The sequence below is a fragment of the Leucoraja erinacea genome, chromosome 7, assembly GCF_028641065.1.
Source record: "Leucoraja erinacea ecotype New England chromosome 7, Leri_hhj_1, whole genome shotgun sequence".
In the NCBI taxonomy this organism is placed as follows: Eukaryota; Metazoa; Chordata; class Chondrichthyes; order Rajiformes; family Rajidae; genus Leucoraja; species Leucoraja erinaceus.
Window position 1 is genome coordinate 20,675,097 of NC_073383.1, and position 19,369 is coordinate 20,694,465.

At 41.2% G+C, this 19,369-nt stretch overlaps 1 protein-coding gene across 1 annotated transcript in view; it reads left to right on the forward strand.

The window, feature by feature from the left end:
* The window catches only part of pde11a (phosphodiesterase 11a), a 165,578-nt gene that overhangs the window by 12,019 nt on the left and 134,190 nt on the right, over positions 1-19,369 (forward strand). Inside the window, exon 2 of the mRNA XM_055637901.1 lies at positions 12,571-12,729. Coding sequence (XP_055493876.1) covers positions 12,571-12,729 — 159 coding nt within the window. The remainder of the gene's footprint in view (positions 1-12,570; positions 12,730-19,369) is intronic.

The window sequence follows — 19,369 nt, forward strand, 5'->3', positions numbered from 1 at the left end:
CGGTATGAATATTGATTTTTCCAATTTTTGGTAACTAACCTACAACCCCCACCCCCTTCTTTCCCTCTTTTTTTGGTGCCCCTTCTCTTCCCTATGCCCCACCTGGGCCTGCACACATTTATCCCCTTCCCCATCCTCATGCACCTATATTGCATCCTCTGTCTTCCATCACTGGCCTTTGTCCAACCATCTGCCTATCAATCCCCACTCCCTTCACCTTTATCCACCTATCACTTGCCTGGCTTTGTCCTGCCTCTCCCCTCCTCCAGCTTTCTTCCCCCCACCGCAATCAGTCTCAAGAAGAGTCCTGACATGAAACGTCAACTATTCATGCTCTCCAGAGCTGCCGCCTGACCCTATGAGTTATTCCAGACTTTGTGTCTTTACTTGCATTAATTTAAACTGGGTTAATAATTGTGCATGGAAACAACTGGCGATATTTTTAATTTCCAATTTGTATCGGGGACCTCCATGTGTGTGAAGTGTTCTTCTATGGTTGTGAGTGCGCAGTTGATAGAATGGAACAGTTGCTGACAGGCAACCTCTTCTATGTGGATAGAAGTCTGAAGAAGGGTCATGACCTGAAACAGCACCCATTGTTTTTCCCCTAGATGCTGCCTGACCTGTTCAGTTACTCCAGCACTTTGTGTCTATCTTTGGCATATACCAGCATCTGCAGTTCCTTTCTACACACTCTTCTATGTAGATGTTAATGATAGCATCAGGCAATTTCAGCCTATGTTGCAAAGCATGATGATCAAATACTAACCAGCAAAATGTGATCTTGCCAGGCAGCATTTATCGTGAATAGGTACATCAAAGGCTGCATCCATTTTTTTTCCCTTTCTCAGCACAGTTTAAATTTCAGCTTTGGGAACTGGGCAAATGTGATTTTGTGTCCTTCTGGGAAAGGAACGAACCAGGCAAGATAGTAGGGGCTTTATAGATGCTAGTAGACTCTAAATATCTACTAGCATCCTTGTTTATGTCTACAAAGCCCTCAATGGGCTTGCCCCCACCTACATTAAAAGTCTGCTCACCCACCACACCATCTCCAGGTCCCTCAGATCGGCCGACTTGGGGCTGCTGAATATCCCGCGGTCTAGGCATAAGCTCAGGGGCCACCGCGCCTTTGCGGTTGCAGCCCCTAGACTGTGGAACAGCATCCCTCTTCCCATCAGAACTGCCCCCTCCATCGACTCCTTTAAGTCGAGACTAAAAACTCATCTGTACTCCCAAGCCTTCCTTGACGTCCTCTGAGCGAGGGCTACATGTATGTAGTTTGTTTGTTATACTATTCTTATACCAAAGTAAAGCACTTTGGCCAACGAGAGTTGTTTTTTAAATGTGCTAAATAAATAAATAAATGTGACTTGACTTGACTAAATGGCATGTGTGGCACAAGCACGTACTTCTGAAGCAAAGTGGTAATGGGGTTTGTGCAAGTCCCTGACAAGTGCAAGAAATATGCAGAGCAGGCACCATATGACACCAGTGAAGCTTTAACTCTGCGCTGATGGCTGTTCTTCTTACCGATATCTCCGACCATGGGTGAATAAATGAGGAAGATGACTGAACTTTATTGCCTTCCATCACAGACAATAGACAATAGGTGCAGGAGGCTTTCGAGCCATCATCGCCACCTCCAGCGGGATCCCACCACTGGCCACATCTTCCCAACTTCTCTGCTTTCGGCTTTCCGCAGAGACCGCTCCCTCCGTAACTCCCTGGTCAATTTGCCCCTTCCCACCCAAACCACCCCCTTCCCTGGTACTTTCTCTTGGAACTGCAAGAAATGCTACACTTGTCGCTTTACCTCCCCCCTTGGCTCTATCCAAGGACCTTAACAGTCTTTGCAGGTGTGGCATAGGTTAACTTGCACCTCCTCCAACCTCAGCTATTGCATCCGATGCTCTAGGTGTCAGCTGCTTTACATCGGTGAGACCAAGCGTAGGCTTGGCGATCGCTTCACCCAACACCTCCGCTCGGTTTGCAATAACCAACCTGATCTCCCAGTGGCTCAGCACTTCAACTCCCCCTCCCATTCTGAATCCGACTTTTCTGTCCTGGGTCTCCTCCATGGCCAGAGTGAGTCCCACCATAAATTGGAGGAGTAGTACCTCATATTTTGCTTGGGTAGTTTACACCCCAGCAGTATGAACATTGACTTCTCCAATTTCAGGTAGCCCTTGCTTTCTCCCTCTTTCCCCTCCCCTTCCCAGCTCTCCCACAGCCCACTGCCTCCGCCTCTTCCTTTCTTCTTCCCGTCCCCCCCACCCCCACATCAATCTGAAGGAGGGTCTCGACCCGAAACGATACCTATTCCAACGCTCCATTGATGCTGCCTCACCCGCTGAGTTTCTCCAGCTTTTTTATCTACCAACCTGTGAGATGTCAGTTCTTCACTACGGGGACTGACACTGAAATCTGCCACATCTCAAATCCGACGTCAAACACCTCTTTGCCACAGGCTGCTAAGGTAACTACATTAACCTCATGAAATGGGAATATTCTGCCTGTGCCAAGACCTTTGACAGTAACAAAAGGAATCCCCTGCCATTCCTTTCCGAGGATCTTCTATGTTAGTGACTAAGCACGGAATTATTTTCTTCATTGGAATGAGAGATAACTTTGGTGAATGGTCACAGAAGAAGAAGATTGTCTGGTTCCTCATAGGCCGCTAATCTTGATATTGGCAACATTATCCAACTTTACAATAGGGGCAAAAAGGGATGACCATCATATTCCCTTTTTACAAAAAAAACAAATGGTTTTGATTCTCACATGACACAACTGATATGTGAACGTTGGCAGCTGATATTGCAGGCTAATATCTGGTATGGTGCCATGCAGTGCCTTCCTTCCACTGCCATCCTGTGTACCAGTTGTAATTCAGGGCAGTCCGGTGGGGATACCCATCAAATAAGAGAAGAGAGTGGCAAGGGCGCTTGGTTTAGGTTGTTGCAAACACTACTAAATATGACATGAACTAATGTATCAAGCTGAGAATGTCTGAAGAGTTTGCACAGTTCTTGTTTTGTATATATTTTTTAATCTCAATAAAGTTTATTCTTGGAAATAAATAAAGTTGTAATTCAATTGCCACAGCAAAACAAAGGACAGCTAACGGCAAAGCCAGCAGTGGAGCGGGATGTCATAGGTGTTAGTATCCGACCACCACTTCATCACTGACTTCAACGTTTCAATGCATGGGTATGGAAGACTGAGACAAGCTGAGCTGTGAGGAAGACTTGGTCAATGCTTGCCTATGAAAACATGAGCCACTGGAGACCATGAACTTGCCCTGAGTTACAGCTCATTTTACATCGTAATAACGTCTACATCACTACTTTTTTGAATAAACCTGTATACAATTGTTGTGTAAGTGAGGATTAAGGAGTTGGAGATCTATGGAACAGATGCGCTACAATGCTAAGAACTATATTCTGCACCCTGTATCTTCCACCGTTGCTCTACCTATTGTACTTAGGTTTGGCTTGAGTATATTTATTTATTTATAGCATTACCTGATCTGTTTCCATGCTGTATCTCCAAACAAATCTAAATGAAACTAAACTAAACAGCATGCAAAACAAAGCTTTTCACTGTCCCGCAGTACATGTGAGAATAATACACGTAAACCTAGATCGTGTGCGTTTATCTGTTCATAGTGCTTTGCAACATATGCATGTAGAATAAAATAAAACCAAAACTGATGGTGAGGTACAGAAGAAAAATAAAGGATAAGTGCATAAACATTCACACCAGAATGTCAGACTGTCAGAGTATTCAGGAGAAGTGATAAATAAATTTAAACAGTGACATGCTTTGCGATGTTCTGAACCTCATTCCACAGATTTGCTGAATAGATGAAGATGAAAGAAGGATACTAGTTGGTAAACAGAAACTGAATCTGTAATACTTCCAAAGCCTGTAATTAATATCCAGGGGGAGAAGGGAAGGTATACTAATTCTAATGGGCCTGTCCCACTTAGCGATTTTTTAGGCAACTGCCGGCGACTGTCATAGTTGTGGCAGGTCGCCGAAAAACCGGCGACAACCAACGTCATCCTAGCGACAACCTACGACAGCACCTACGTCAGGAGAAGTCAAGCTACGCTCATTGGATGTTGTGTAAGACGGAAGACCATGTGAGAGCTCCCACGCAGAGACCATGTGGGAGCATCCACTATAACAGCTGATTGGCCTGAGGAAGCTGACGCATCCAATGGCCTTCGTGCGCTGCCACTGAGATGTACAACTCGGAAATAAAGCAGTGGGATAAAGAATCGGTTGCTTAAGTGCGAGTTTACATAAGTCACAAGTTCACAAGTTATAGGAGTAGAATTAGGCCATTCGGCACATTGGGTCCACTCCGACATTCAATCATGGCTAAGATAGACACAAAAAGCTGGAGTGACTCAGCGGGACATCTCTGGAGAGAAGGAATGGATGATGTTTTGGGTCAAGACCCTTCTTGATCTCTGCCTCCTAATCCCATTTTCCTGCCTTCTCCCCATAACCCTTGACACCCGTTCTAATCAAGAATTTGTCTATCTCTGCCTTAAAAATATCCACTGACTTGGCCTCCACAGCCCTCTGTAGTTTAATGCAGCACAGATTAAATACCCTCTGACTAAAGGAATTCCTTCTCACCTTTCTAAACAAGCACCCACTATTTCTAAGGCTATGACCTCTGGCCCATGACCTCTGGCCCTAGACTCTCCCACCAGTGGAAACATCCTTTCCACATCCACTCTATCTATACCATTCATTATTCTGTAAGTTTCAATGAGGTCCTCCCTCAACCTCTAAACTCCAGCGAGTAGAGGCCCAGTGCTGTCAAGTGCTCATCACATGCTAACCCACAGTCGCCTATTACGTAAGTCAGGGAGAACCTGCATTTTTAAAAAACATTCAATTGTCAAGTTTTTTTTTCCTAAAATTTTGAAAAATTACACATTTGAAGAGTAAATATTATTTTCATTTCCAATATTATCTTCTCGATTTATTAATTGGAATTTTATTAAATAATGGTGTGGAATTGGTTTGCCAAATGTCTTATTGTAAAATCATAACATATTTATTCACATTGTAATTTGTCCTATAATGAATCCTTGATTCAGGAATTGTCTTGTTTGACCTGACAATTTCCTAACATCACTATTATTTAAGAAAATGTGAAAGAAGAACTAATAAACTCGAGGGCAATCGAAGGGAAGTTAATAAGAATGTTTATTAAGAATAGAGCATCAGCAAGTATGATTAAAATGTGACTGAATGTACCCTCAGCAAATATGAGATGATCAGAGAGAGATAGCATGGCATAGTTATAGCACAGTCGTATATCATCATCCCAATAAATTATGTTGGCAGTAATATAGACAAAGGAATCTCCATAAGACTCCAGAGGTTACTCGATATGATTCCACATGGAAATTATTTCCAATAATTAGTGTCCATACACCCAGCAGTATGAATATTGATTTCTTTAATTGTATTTCCTTGCATTCCATCTCTCTTTGTTCCTCCCCAAACCCAGTCACCCTGCTAGTTTTACAGTTTGTATTCTCTCATTATCACGTCCTCCACAACCAACAATGGACCATTGTGGGCGCCTTGGCCATGTACCTTTTCCCAGATTCCCTCTCCCCTAACTCTCAGTCTGAAGAAGTGTCTCGACCCAAAACGTCACCTATTCTTTTTCTCCAGAGATGCTGAGTTACTCCAGCATTTTGTGTCTATCTTAATTATATTCAAAAATGGCTGGGTCAAAAAGGCAACATGTGACAAGAAATGTTTTCTAAAGATTGTTCTGCAAAATCAACCACATATTGTAAAAAATAATTTGGATGAAGATGGAAAATAAATTTTGCAGATAACAATAAGTCAGGAGGAACAGTAAATTGAGATCAATGGGACGGGTGCCAAAGAAGCATAAACATTTTGTGAATGCAAATGGATTTCAATACAGAAAGGTCATCAGAAAGGACTGAAAAGCAATAGAATATTTTCAAAATGGTGAAAAATTAGGAATTGATGAGGAAGAAGGAGATCTGGTATAGAAGTTCAAAATTCGAGTATTCAGATGCAAATTTCAGATTCAGATGCAAGTAGCAAGTCTTCTTCCTCTACGTATAAGAATGTTTCGACCTGGAACGTCAGCTATTCCTTTTCTCCAGAGATCTTGCCTGACCTGCTGAGTTACTCCAGCATTTTGAGTCTATCTTCGGTGTAAACCAGCACATCTACGGTTCCTTCCTACACTAGTTTCAATGGTCCAGTGGGTTGTTTTTGCATCTGAATTGCTACTTGCTACTGTTGTCTAGAGCAGTAGAATCCATCATAGAGTGTAATGTTTAGCATTAGGCACTCAGGAGGACGTATTGGAAGGGGTGCAATGAGGAATCACCAGAACAATTTGAAATTAAAATATTGCAGACATTGGAAATGTGAAAAAATCAGAAAATTATCGAAGTATTCAGCAGGTCAGGTAGCTTCTCTAGTTAAAAAAGACATGGTTTAGGTGACCTTCAGCCTGAAGAAGTGTCCTGACCAGAAATGTCACCTATCCATGTTCTCTAGAGATGCTGCCTGACCCATTGAATTACTTCAGCATTTTGTGTCATTTTTTTGTAAAACAGCTCTGCAGTTCCTTTTTTCTACTTCTTACTGGTTTAGGGAATTACCTTTCTGTTGTCAAGGTCATGATTGATTTTTCTACTTGCAAAGGTCATGATTGATTTTTTCTACTTGCAAAAGTCAACCCATAGGCAATGGATCATTTAGAGCAAGGGGAAGCTCTAGCAAGGCATTCAGGCAGATCTGTGTGTACCTAACCCAGTTAATGTCACCTATCTCTTCCCATGAACCTTGTCCGACATGGGGCACCACAAACTGAAATAATTCCAAGAGAGAACTTGATCTTATTCCGGTCATCAAAACATTATTTTCAATTCCTGTCACGTTGTCTCTGTTATACTGATTCAGAGGTACTGCAACGCCTAGCCCCATCCTTTCTATTTACTTTAGAGAAATCTTTTTAGCTCCCTGACAATATTTTCATTGTTGGTTCCCACTGCAGTTCATTTTGCCCTCTGCGACTATGCTTGTTTTGTTGTTGGCTGCAAGCTTTTGGCCATTAAAAGTACAGATCTGCTCAAATATCAGATATAGGGTGAATAATAGTAGTGAAAATAATTGTTGTGGACGATGAATAGGTGATCGTGCAAAATGTTCACTGGTACCCGTAATTGGCTGTGCCTTAATTAGAAAAGAGTTTGTTTGGTGTTTTCAGCATAAATAACTACTCACCTACATTACTCTCTGTCAGAGTTCTACACATTAGCTTTACATACGAATCTTTACCTTTGACTTTGACTGTTGTACAGTCACAGAGATGATAGGGGAATCTTGGACTTTTCAATGCATTAAGTACATTTTTATTTATTTATTTATTTTAAAAAATTTATTGTTTGGATTTTTGTATGTAATTTATGCGCCTCGTGTTAGTTATATGTTCTGTTGTTCTGCCTGTTTTATGATGTCTTGCTTGTTTTCTTTTTTTCTGTACAGCACTTTGGTCGGCTTTGGTTGTTTTTAAGATGCTTAACAAATAAAGTTATTATTATTATTATTATGTGTTGGCAGGGGTGTTGCCAATTGTCTTCCCTTGATCTGTCAGGCTCCACAAACTCCCATTCACAATGTGCAACAGATTTCATTGTCTGATTTAATAAGTTACACAAAAGTGCTGCAGCCAGAATTGCAGAGAAGATATAATGGAATATATATATCTAGTTCAAATCCGAATGGTCAGGAAATCAGTAGTTCATAAGTTCTCGGAGCAGAATTAGGCCATTCGGCCCATCAAGTCTACTCTACCATTCATCATGGCTGATCTATCTGTCCCTCCCAACACCATTCTCCTGCCTTCTCCCATAACCCCTGACACTGTTACTAATCAAGAATCTGTCAATCTGCACCTTAAAAATATCCATTGACTTGGCCTCCACAGCCGTCTGTGGCAATGAATTCCACAGATACACCACGTTTTGACTAAAGAAATTCCTCCTCATCTCCTCATGGCCTCTGCTCCTAGACTCTCCCCGTGGAAACATCCTCTCCACATTCACTCTGTCCAGGCCTTTCACTATTCGGTAAGTTTGAATGAGGTCCCCCCTTATCCTTCTAACTCCAGTGACTACAGGCCCAATGGCGTCAAATGCTCATCATATATTAACCAAGTCATTTCTGGGATTATTCTCGTAAATCAGTTACTTTATAATCAAATGAGTATTTTATCTTAACAAGGTCTCAAAGTAAACAGTGCGCTGGGCATGCAGCTGGGTATACTCTTGTTCCCACATTTTTAGTTTATAATGGGTTTCAATTGACCTTAATATCACCAATCTCGACTTTGAATAGATTCATTGACTGTTTCCACAGCTCTGTGATGTAAAGAATTCCAAAGATTTGTGATCCTCTGAGCGAGGAGATTCCTTCGCATCTATCTCCTAACTAGTGACACCTTAGTCAAAAATTATATGCCTGCTTACAGATAACATCACTTGGGGAACATCTACTATGTCAATTGCCTTCACAATCTTGCACATTTCAATATTATCACTTGTTTCTGTTCTTAACTTCAATAAGGTTAGGCTCAATCTTTTCAGTCTCTCTTTATAGATCAGCTTACCCCCATTTTGTCACAGTAAGAAACAGAAAATTCTGGAAGATCTTAGCAGATCAGGCAACATCTGTGGTAAGAGAAATAGAGTTAACGTGTCAATCTAACACCCATGGTCAGAACTGAGGAAGAGAGATAACAAGTCTGTTGTAAGTTGTAAAGAGGATGGCAGAGATGTGGATAGGACAAAGGGAATATCCTTAATAAGGTGATGCCAGGGGTGATATAGGGATCAATTGAAGACATCATCTGATCAATGTGTTAATGAGTTAGAAACAGAGAAAGTGAGAGAAGTTGGAAAGACAAAAAAAAACAACAAAGGAATGTAAACGATGTGCTGATAAAAGAAGAAAAATTGAGCTAATATCACACTAGTATAACCTGAGGCAGAAAGAGACAGCTCTGATAGAAACAGACAAAGTAAGTTACCTGAAGCTGTAGAATTCAGTATTCGCAACATGGTCGTTCATTTGCGTTTGCTTTGTCTGATCATATTGTCAATGTTGAATAGTAGAACAAGTTGAAAAATGCTCCAGTCAATCACTCCTTCATAAGGAAAGATAGTTTGGGTCCATGGACAGTGGGAAGGAGAGAGATAAAAGGACAGGGGTTGCATCTCCTATGATTATATGGGAAAACGCTGTTAGAAGTGCACCAGTTGATGGAAATGGCAGAGCAGACGTTTGACTTGATTCAAGGGTTTTGGAATATAAAAGTTGTCAAGTTTTTGATACAACTCGACACAGCTCTAGTGGACACCAGAGCTGAAGTTACTGGACGTACTTTTAGAAAGGAGATGAGAAGAAATATCTTTGGTCAGGGGGTGGTCAAGAATCTGTGGAATTCTTTGCCACAAACAGCTGTGGAGGCCAAGTCATTGGGTAATTTGAAGGCAGAGATTGACAGATTCTCAAAAGGTGTAAATTGTAAAGACAATTATTTCTGCTGCAGTTTTATACACAACTCAGTAACATAGTACAGTACATTTTATTATAATGTTGGTGTAGCAATAATGAAGTAAAAGTTTTAAGCATTAAAATAAAACATAAAATTATTTAATAATGCCCTGATGGATAACATATTTTAACTAAAAATGCTAAATGGTGTGCTTTTGTTAATAAGATGAAATTACTTTGTAATAGTGTCATTAGTTAGCTTGCGGAAAAGTAAATGAGAAAAATGCCTCATTAACCCTTGAGATTTTAGCAGAACATAATTGAAGATTTTCATAAACGACTATTGATAACTCCCAAAATATGTAATTAAGCTGAATGTTATAGACTGTTGTCTGTGTCCTAATTTTCTCTTGCTCATTCCATTAGCATATTACCGTTAGAGGACTAATCTCTCTTTTTCATATTATTTGAAACAAACTTGAATTTTATTTTAATGGGCAGATTTCCAGGTCTCATGGCCTGAAAATACATTGGTTGTGAATACCACCTGTGAATGGGTGTTGGCACAAGATGGGTGGATAAAATCCAGTTCCCCAGTACACTTACGTCTCAGCAGAGCCTTTTGCAAAACGTTGCATTTGGATCTCATTCAGACCCACATAACACACCGTGTATCAACAATTCAATGTTTTTCCTGTTAGGCAACAGTTGAAATCCCCAGAGAATGACATGGGGGGTCATGATAAACAAGAGTCAAGTCAAGAGTGTTTTATTGTCACATGTTCCAGATTAAATTCTTACTTGCAGCAGAACAGAATATATGTAAACACAGTACTCTGTAAATCGTATATTAGACCCAAAATGTCACCTATTCTTTTTTCTCCAGAGATGCTGCCTGACCTGTTGAATTACTCCAGCATTTTGTGTCCCTTTTTAGTGGGGCAGATATTAAAATGCTGAGTACATTTGTGTATTTTTGTTTAGCTTAGTTTGTTATTATGACGTGTACGGAGGTATAGTGAAAAGCTTTTGTTTAGAAAAATGTTCCCGTGAATCACTCCTTCATAAGGAAAGACTCTTTGGGTCCCTGGACAATGGGAAGGGAAGAGATAAAAGGACAGGGGTTTTCCAATTCTAAAGGAAAAATTGCTATATGAAATTACTATTTGTGGTTTAATCTTGTAAATTCATTGTCTAACCAGCAGCACCTGTTCTTGCCTAATTACCAGTAACTTATCTCCATTATCACCTCATCATGTAATATGATGGCAGACCTAATTATCTCACTGCTGTGTCTGTCATTCCAGTTGACAGGGACTTCTGGGCTTGAACAGGGCCAACAATTCCCTTGGCACTAAGATCTAAAGCAAAATGAAAGCATTGAAACATTTTAAACAATATCTTGAAGTAACTTAAGCAGCTGAAATGTTTATCTAAATTATCGCCGCATCATTTAGTTGTACTATAAGTGAGTAGAAATTGATTTAAGAAACATAAGAACGAGGAGGAGGTGTAGGTTAATTGGCCTCGAGCCAGCTCTGCCATTCAATGAGATCCATTCTCTGCCTCAACACCTCTCTCCTCGCCTCCTTTGACTGTTACATATCTGGGATAAGCCCTATGGGTCCCAAATTGACCCCATCAGTCACCTTGGTACAAGAGTGGGAGCAAGTCAACCTTGATCTCAAGGGACATCCCAAGAAAAAGAAAGGTGACTGTACAAGATAATAGATCGTAGTAATTTGAGTAATGTATTGTCATGGACTGAGGAACAGTTAACAAATAGGGAATGTGCCTATTCAGCATTTCAGGTTAACAAGCTGCAAATAGTCAGGGACTTGATCCATAATTTGTTCTGAATATCCACTTGTATTAGTTACTCCAGATGAAAAAATATTACATTTCTCTAGTCTTCCTTCTCAAATGAATAACGTCATATTTACCTCCGTAACTCCAGATTCAGAGTTTCTTCACAACTGTTATCAGGCAACTGAACCATCCTACCAACAATTAGAGAGTGGTCGTGAGCTACCATCTGCCTCATAAAAGACCCTTGGACAATTTTTAATTGGACTTTACTGGACTTTACCTTGTACTAAATGTTATTCCCTTTATCTTGTATCTGTACACTGTGGCTTAATTGTAATCATGTATGGTCTTTCCACATATAACAAAAAGCTTTTCACTCTACCTCTGTACATGTGACAATTAACTAACTAAACTAAACTAAATTAAACTAAACCTGTGCTATACTTCATCTGCAATCTTCTTGCCGAGTTAGCATCACCTTTCTGCAAATGGTTTTCACCTGTTTTACAAATATCTGTATGTCATAGCGATCAGCAGTAAGTATTTGGTTTGATTGCTATTGCTCTCTTATCCAGGAGCAGAGAAAGGAATCATGATATCTGAAATACTCCAACTTAATTTGAGCAACCTGACCATACACTTTGAGTTTAAATTGCTACCTTAGGGCTGTAATGAATACGGATAAACATTGAAAGTATTCAGAACAGGTGGACGTTCAGATGAATGGCGGTTGCCTATTTGACATTATGGGCTTATCTATTAACACTTGTCGTACACTCCACTTCCACAAAATGTCCAAAAATTCTGATCATTTGTTGCAAAATTCGTTTTTAATATTTAAACAGGCTTAGGCTAAAGTAATATTTTAATCGGACATTGACACAAAGTGCTGGAGTAACCCAGCGAGTCAGGCAGCATCTCTGGAGAACGTGGATAAGAGGCGTTTTGGTCCAACTTGCCCATGCCAAACAAGATGCCCGATCTAGCCCGTCCCACCTGCCTGCATTTGGCCTCTATCCCTCTAAACCATGCCTGTCGACATATAAATTAGGTTTGCACAGTAGAGAAATTTCTTACATTATTTGTTCTGATGTTTTTTAATTCATTAAAAGCTGATCAAATGTTTATTGCTGAAACTAGAAGGCGATAACCAATATATTATATTTTCTTGCTTAGGACCGTCGTTTCCGAGATGAAATCGATAAACTGACAGGGTACAAGACAAAATCGCTGCTGTGCATGCCAATACAAAACAGTGATGGTGAGATCATTGGCGTTGCCCAGGCCATAAATAAAAATCCCAGAGGAGCCCGCTTCAGTGAGGATGATGAAGAGGTGGGTTTTCATATCTTGTTCATTTGTGATTTCCTTGTTGGTAATATTAGTTTTAAAAAAGCATAAGTGTGATCCAGGAATTGGTTTACATATTGTTCATGATTTCAATGCACAACTTTGTTAAAGTACAATTTAAAGTTAATGTACAGGGACAGAAGTTTAGGGGTAACATGAGGGGGAACTTCTTTACTCAGAGAGTGGTAGCGGTGTGGAATGAGCTTCCAGTGGAAGTGGTGGTGGCAGGTTCGTTGGTATCATTTAAAAATAAATTGGATAGGCATATGGATGAGAAGGGAATGGAGGGTTATGGTATGAGTGCAGGCAGGTGGGACTAAGGGAAAAAAGTTGTTTGGCACGGACTTGTAGGGCCGAGATGGCCTGTTTCCGTGCTGTAATTGTTATATGGTTATATATGGTTAAATATCAAACTTGTGTGTTGGAAGGAACTGCCGATGCTGGTTTATACCAAAAGATAGACACAAAATGCTGGAGTAACTCAGCGGGTCAGGCAGCATCTCTGGAGAAACGAAATGTCGGAACTCGAAACATCACCTATTACTTCTCTCCAGAGATGCTGCCTGACCCACTGAGTTACTCCAGCATTTTGTGTCTAAATACCAAACTCACTTTTGATTTGAGAAAGGATAGTTAGTAGAATTCATTCCAAATGCTGGTCAGAGAATTTAACAATGCAAAGTAAACGTGCATCTTGTGCAAGCACATTCTGAAAGCTTTGAAATTGCTGAGAAATAATTCAACCCTTTGGTTACTAGCAGATTAAGTATGTGTTTATCATCTCCTCGAATACTTCTGATAAAAGCAATGAGGATCCAATTTGAGAAATGAATGAACATGACATTCCATCTGGTGTAAATATCAGAGCAACAATATCTGGCCTGTATTGAATCCTTGGAATCTGCCTAAATTTCTTCACGGTTTTGAGCCAAGGTTGAGCTTCAGCCCCTAACTTTGCTTCCTATCGGCAGCTGTTAGCAGTGTTTTGGGGGGCAGTATCTCTGGACTACGCCACCTGAGTCGACACTGAGATCTCAACATCTGACCCCATGGTGCAGAAGCCCAGAGAGACCTAGCCCAAAGCAGTGTGCAGTGTGGTTGGCTGGTGTCTTTTGTGCAGGGGGAGCTGGACGTTTTTAATCCAATTTTGGTAGAATTTGAGTCTGAAGAAGAGTCTGAAGAAATGTCACGCATTCCCTCTCGCCAGAGATGTTGCCTGTCCTGCTGAGTTATACCAGCAGGACAGGCAGCATTTTGTGTCTATCTTTGATGTAAACCAGCATCTGCAGTTCCTTCCTACACATTTGTTAGAATTCTAATTGTACCAGGTTGAATGAGTTTTTAGAGTGGTGTCCCACTGCGCTCCATGCTCTGCTGTAAGCTCAATAAGCAAACTACAACTTGTTAGATTATTGAAAATCAATCAAGAAATAGCTACAAATTATGGACCTTGGTGTTTAGTATTTCACAGTGATGCGTTCAGGAAGCAAGCATTCATCATTGTGAATTGTCTGGATAAATGGACTGCGGAACAAAACAAATATATGACTGCAAATATGTAGCCAAATAGTTATAGTTTGCAAATATCTAAAAACCAAATATGTATTAATATATATGCGGTGGGCAGGGAATTCTCAGATATGAAGGATATTTTCATGATTGCTTGCTGGTAACTTTGTAGTGTCAGATGTTTTAATTGAATACTTTAGTGTATAAGGGTGGCACAGTGGCGCAGCGGTAGTGTTGCAGCCTTACAGTGCCAGAGTCCTGGGTTCGATACTGACTATGGGAGCTGTCCTGTGCGGGGTTTATACGTTCTCCCCGTGACCATGTAGGTTTTCTCCGGGTGCTCCGGTTTCCTCCCACATTCCAAAGATGTGCAGGTTTGTAGGTTAACGAGCTTCTGTAAATTGTCCCTGGTGTGTAGGGTAGAACGAGACAGGTGGTTATTGGTCAGCGTGGAATTTGTGGGCCCAAGGGCCTGTTTCATGCTGTATCTCCTAAACTAAACTAAAATAAACTAAACATTTTTTTTTAAAGCTCTCTTTTTGCCTGCATTTGGTTCATAGCCTTCTAAACCCTCCCTATCCAGATATTTGTCCAAATGTTATTTATTTTAGTTTAGTTTAGTTTAGAGATACAGCACAGGAATGAGCCCTTTGGACCACCGAGCCCACGCCGACCAGTGATCCCAGCACACTAACACTATCCTACACACACTAAGGACAATTTACACTTATACCAAGCCAATTAACCTACATACCTGTACGTCTTTGGAGTTTGGGAGGAAACCGAAGATCTCGGAGAAAACCCACGTGGTCACGGGGAGAACGTGCAAACCCCGTACAGTCAGCACCCGCAGTCAGGATCGAACCTAGGTCTCCGGCGCCCCAAGCGCTGTAGGGCAGCAACTCTACCGCTGCACCACCATGCTGCCCGTCGCAATTGCATCTGCTTTTATAGCTTCCTCTGGCAGCTCATTTCAGATATGGACTGGTCTCTGTTGCTCCTGAGGTCTCTCTTAAATCTCTCCCCTCCAGCCTTAAGCTATGCTCTCAAGTTTTAGAGTCTTTTACCCTGGGAAAGACTATGACTTTATCTTTGCCTCTCATGATCTTGTTCATGTCAATAAGGTCACCCCTCAACCTCCTATGCTCCAAAGAACAAAGCCCAAGTCTATGCGACCACTCCCTATAACTCAAGACCACAAGCCCAGGTAACATCCTGATGCACCTTTTCAGCACCCTTTCCAACTTAATGACATCCTTCCTATAGCTGGGCGACTGGAAATGCACACAGTATTCCAAGTGTGGTTTCTCCAACAACTTGTACAGTTGCATCATGATGTGCCAACTTGTGTACTCAATACTTCAGGCAATGAAGACAAGCGTGCCAAAAGCCTTGTTCATCACACTGTCCACCAGACTCGCCATCTTTAGGGTACCATGCACCTGCATTCCCAGATCTCACCGTTTTGCAACACTCTCCGGAACTATTCTGTAAGTCTTGCCCTGGTTAGACATCCTGTACCAAAGAACAACACCTCACACTGGTCAGAGTTAAATTCCATTTGCCATTCCTTGGCCCACCTCATAACTGATCTTTCTTCAATGGTGTTTGATATGACCTCAGTTAGTGAGCTGTCGCGCTGGTAAATAATACCATGTACATATTTTCAAATTATGGATGACACGGTAGTAAGAATTTCACTGCTGTTTCAGACAAATTCTGTCGTTCAAAATCAATAAGTCATTAACATTTTAGTTAAACATCTATACTATTTTGCATATTGTTAAAGTTCAACCTATTTTTAAACACAATTGTTACAGCAGGAAATACTTCATAAAATGCCAGTGTAATTGAGTGTATTGATATCATTTCAGCTGGGAGAGATATATGGAATGAGAAGTATTGATGGTTTCACTCAGCGGGACAGGCAGCTTCTCTGGAGAGAAGGAATGGGTGACGTTTTGGGTCGAGACCCTTCTTCAGCCCACTTTAAACTTCAGACTAGTCTGAAGAAGGGTATCGACCCAAAACGTCACCCATTCCTTCTCTCCAGAGATTCTGCCTGACCCGCTGAGATACTCCAGCATTTTGTATCTATCTTCAGTTTTAGCCAGCATCTGTGTGCGGTTCCTTCCTACACAGTATTGATGGGTTGTTGGGTAGCTTCACCTGACCTGCTGGTTAAGGTTTATTATTGTGGCATGTACTGAGGTACAGCGAAAAGCTTTGTTTTTGAGGCAATCCAAACAAATCAGATAAACTATAGGTGAATTGGATAGTACCTTAGCTTATGGAATGACCATTCAGAAGCCTGATAACAGAGGGGAAGAATCTGTTCCTGAGTCTAATGGTACACACTTTCTGTCCCATCCCAGCCATTCCTTCTTCTGCCAAATGGAAGCAGGGAGAAGAAGGAATGACTGGATGGGATGTCTTTGATTATGCTGGCTGCTTTTCCAAGGCAGTGTGGTTTTACTTTAGAGACACAGCGTGGAAACAAGCCCTTCAGCCCGCTGGGTCTGCACCAAACAATCATCACCCAATCATACTATTTCTATGTTATCCCAGTTTCGCACCCTACATACAAGGAGAAACTTACAGAAGCCAATTAACCTATAGACCTGCACGTTTTTGGAGTGTGGGAGAAAACCTGGAGAAAAATCGCACGGTCATGTTCCATACTCCACACAGACAGCGCCCATGGTCAGATTCGAACCCGGGTCTCTGGTGCTGTAATGCAGCAACTTACCACTGCTGCCGCCCTCTGTCGATGATGGGAAGTCTGGTCTGTATAGACTGGACAGCATTTACAACTCTCTCAATTTTTTGCGGTCTTGGATGGAGTTGTTCCCAAACCAAGTTGTGATGCAATCTGACAGGGTGCTTCTCGACATGATGAATGCCAGAGGTCTCTCCATGTAGTCAGCTGCCAGCACACCTGATCTCCTGCTCCATTGTGGACTCACTTTAGATCTACAGATTCACTAGAGATACATGGGGTCGATGCACATAATATATACTTGACATACACATTCATTTGACTGGTGCAAGTTTGGAGTTCCCATTCATTTGAATTGGGTTGGTGATCTTAACAGAAAAGTAAGTTCAGTTTTGTGTTTTTTTTATTTTTCTTTGTCATGTTTTCTTTACATTTTTAATTAATTTTTACAAATTTAAAATCAGTTTAAATTCAGTTTTAATTTTTTACTTGAACATAAATGAACTGCATTTAATGTCTTTGATTATTAGAGATATTTCAAAACAGTTGAAAAGGCCATTGACAGTGTGAAGCAGCCACAAGGTCATGGTGGGGGAGATGCAAGTAGAATCTTGTGGCTCAGCTCTGTCTTCCATACTTGTTCAAGATGGTGGTTGAGGCAGGAACAATGGCGCTGGTAAGTGGGCTGTGACCTTACCTCCCGTGCACTCGCTGGTGCACTGGTTGCTCCGTGGTCGGCTGCGGCAAGCGTCCTGGTGCACAGTATCGGAGCGGCAGCCATGTGAGACAAGGGAATGGTGCATTTGAGGGCTGACATGTCCGGATTGGGCCTCGATTAGATCAGGTGCCACTTCAAGAGGCCGAACGCTTGGATCGGTTGCAGCTTGCAGTGGTGCAGAGCAGCGGAGCATCAACAACTGCCTGGCCAGGCCGACCCAGCAACTCCAACCTAGTGCCACCACCAGAACAATGGGCTGGAATGGAAAAGTTACCACTCTACATTTTTAACAACTTTGGACTTGAAACATACAAATGGTGCCGGAAATGTGCCAATATTTGTCTACTATTCCTACATTCTTGTACTTAAGAATGATTGTGACTATGTATAAGAAGATTTTTACTGAACTGTTTGCAAAAAAAGGAATTTCACTGTACCTAGGTACACATGACAACAAAGTGCCTTTGAACCATTGAGGTTGAGGTTCATTGGTTCAGTGTATGTTTCATGAGGTTGAGGTTCATTGGTTCAGTGTATGTTTCATGAGGTTGAGGTTCATTCAACCATTGGGGTTCAATGGTACTTTATTATCACATGTACCAATGTAGAGTGAAATTCATTTTTGTATCCAGTCCAGTATAAGTATTACTATACATAAGCACTTAGATTTTTATTTATTTTTATTTTTTTATTTTTTATTATTATTTATTTCGAACATCTTAGACAATCTAGATACATCTTAGATACATCTTAGATACATCTTGGGACATCTAAATACATCTTAGATAAGCATATCAGATACAGTACACATGTATAACAGTATTACACCGGGACAGTATACAGAGCCACCAGTTTTTGGCGCCATTTTCAAGTCCTGGTTGGTGTATGTGCAGGGTTCTTGGCCTGGCCATGAAGGCCCGTTGTCCTGGTGGGGTTGCTGGGTTGGCCTGGCTAAATGTCACTGTTGGTATCCTCCACCGCTGCAGGCTGCGTCATGCTGCAGGGTTGGTCAATCCCACGAAGCTGCGAAAAATGGGCGTGGCCATGAGAAAAGCACAAGGGGTCAGAAGGATTGAACGTGATCTAGCTTGTTGTTCTTCTCTTGCTGAAGGCATCATAATTATCTTTAGGGTTAGTTGTTCCTAGTGGGGCTAGTAGATCATTAGTGAACAATATGTTTTGGATATTCTGAGATCATTAGTGAACAATATGTTTTGGATATTCTTGTGGTGGAATTTGTTTGAAAATGGTTTGGTTTGTAATGCAAGTGAAACAACTGTAGATTGACAATGCATTCCATTCTAAAGATTCAATAAGGTTCTGGCCTGGTAAATTGCATTGTTCAATAGCTTATACATCTTCTAAAACGACTAAGTTACAGCCACCAAACCACTTGGTGAAACTGTCTCAGATTTCGGGTCATCAAGCAATCACTGGTTTAAGGAGGCACGAGAGGTGAGTTTTTGATCATTTGTTTACCTAGATAAACAGCTCGCAGAATGTTGACATGTTTGAGTAGGATCGTATTATGTAGCTTGTGAAACATGCAAATAAATCATAACAGTTTATTAGGAATAGGTGACTTTCGGGTCGAGACCCTTCTTCAGTCTGAAGAAGGGTCTCGACCCGAAACTTCACCTATTCCTTCGCACCATGGATGCTGCCTCACCCGCTGAGTT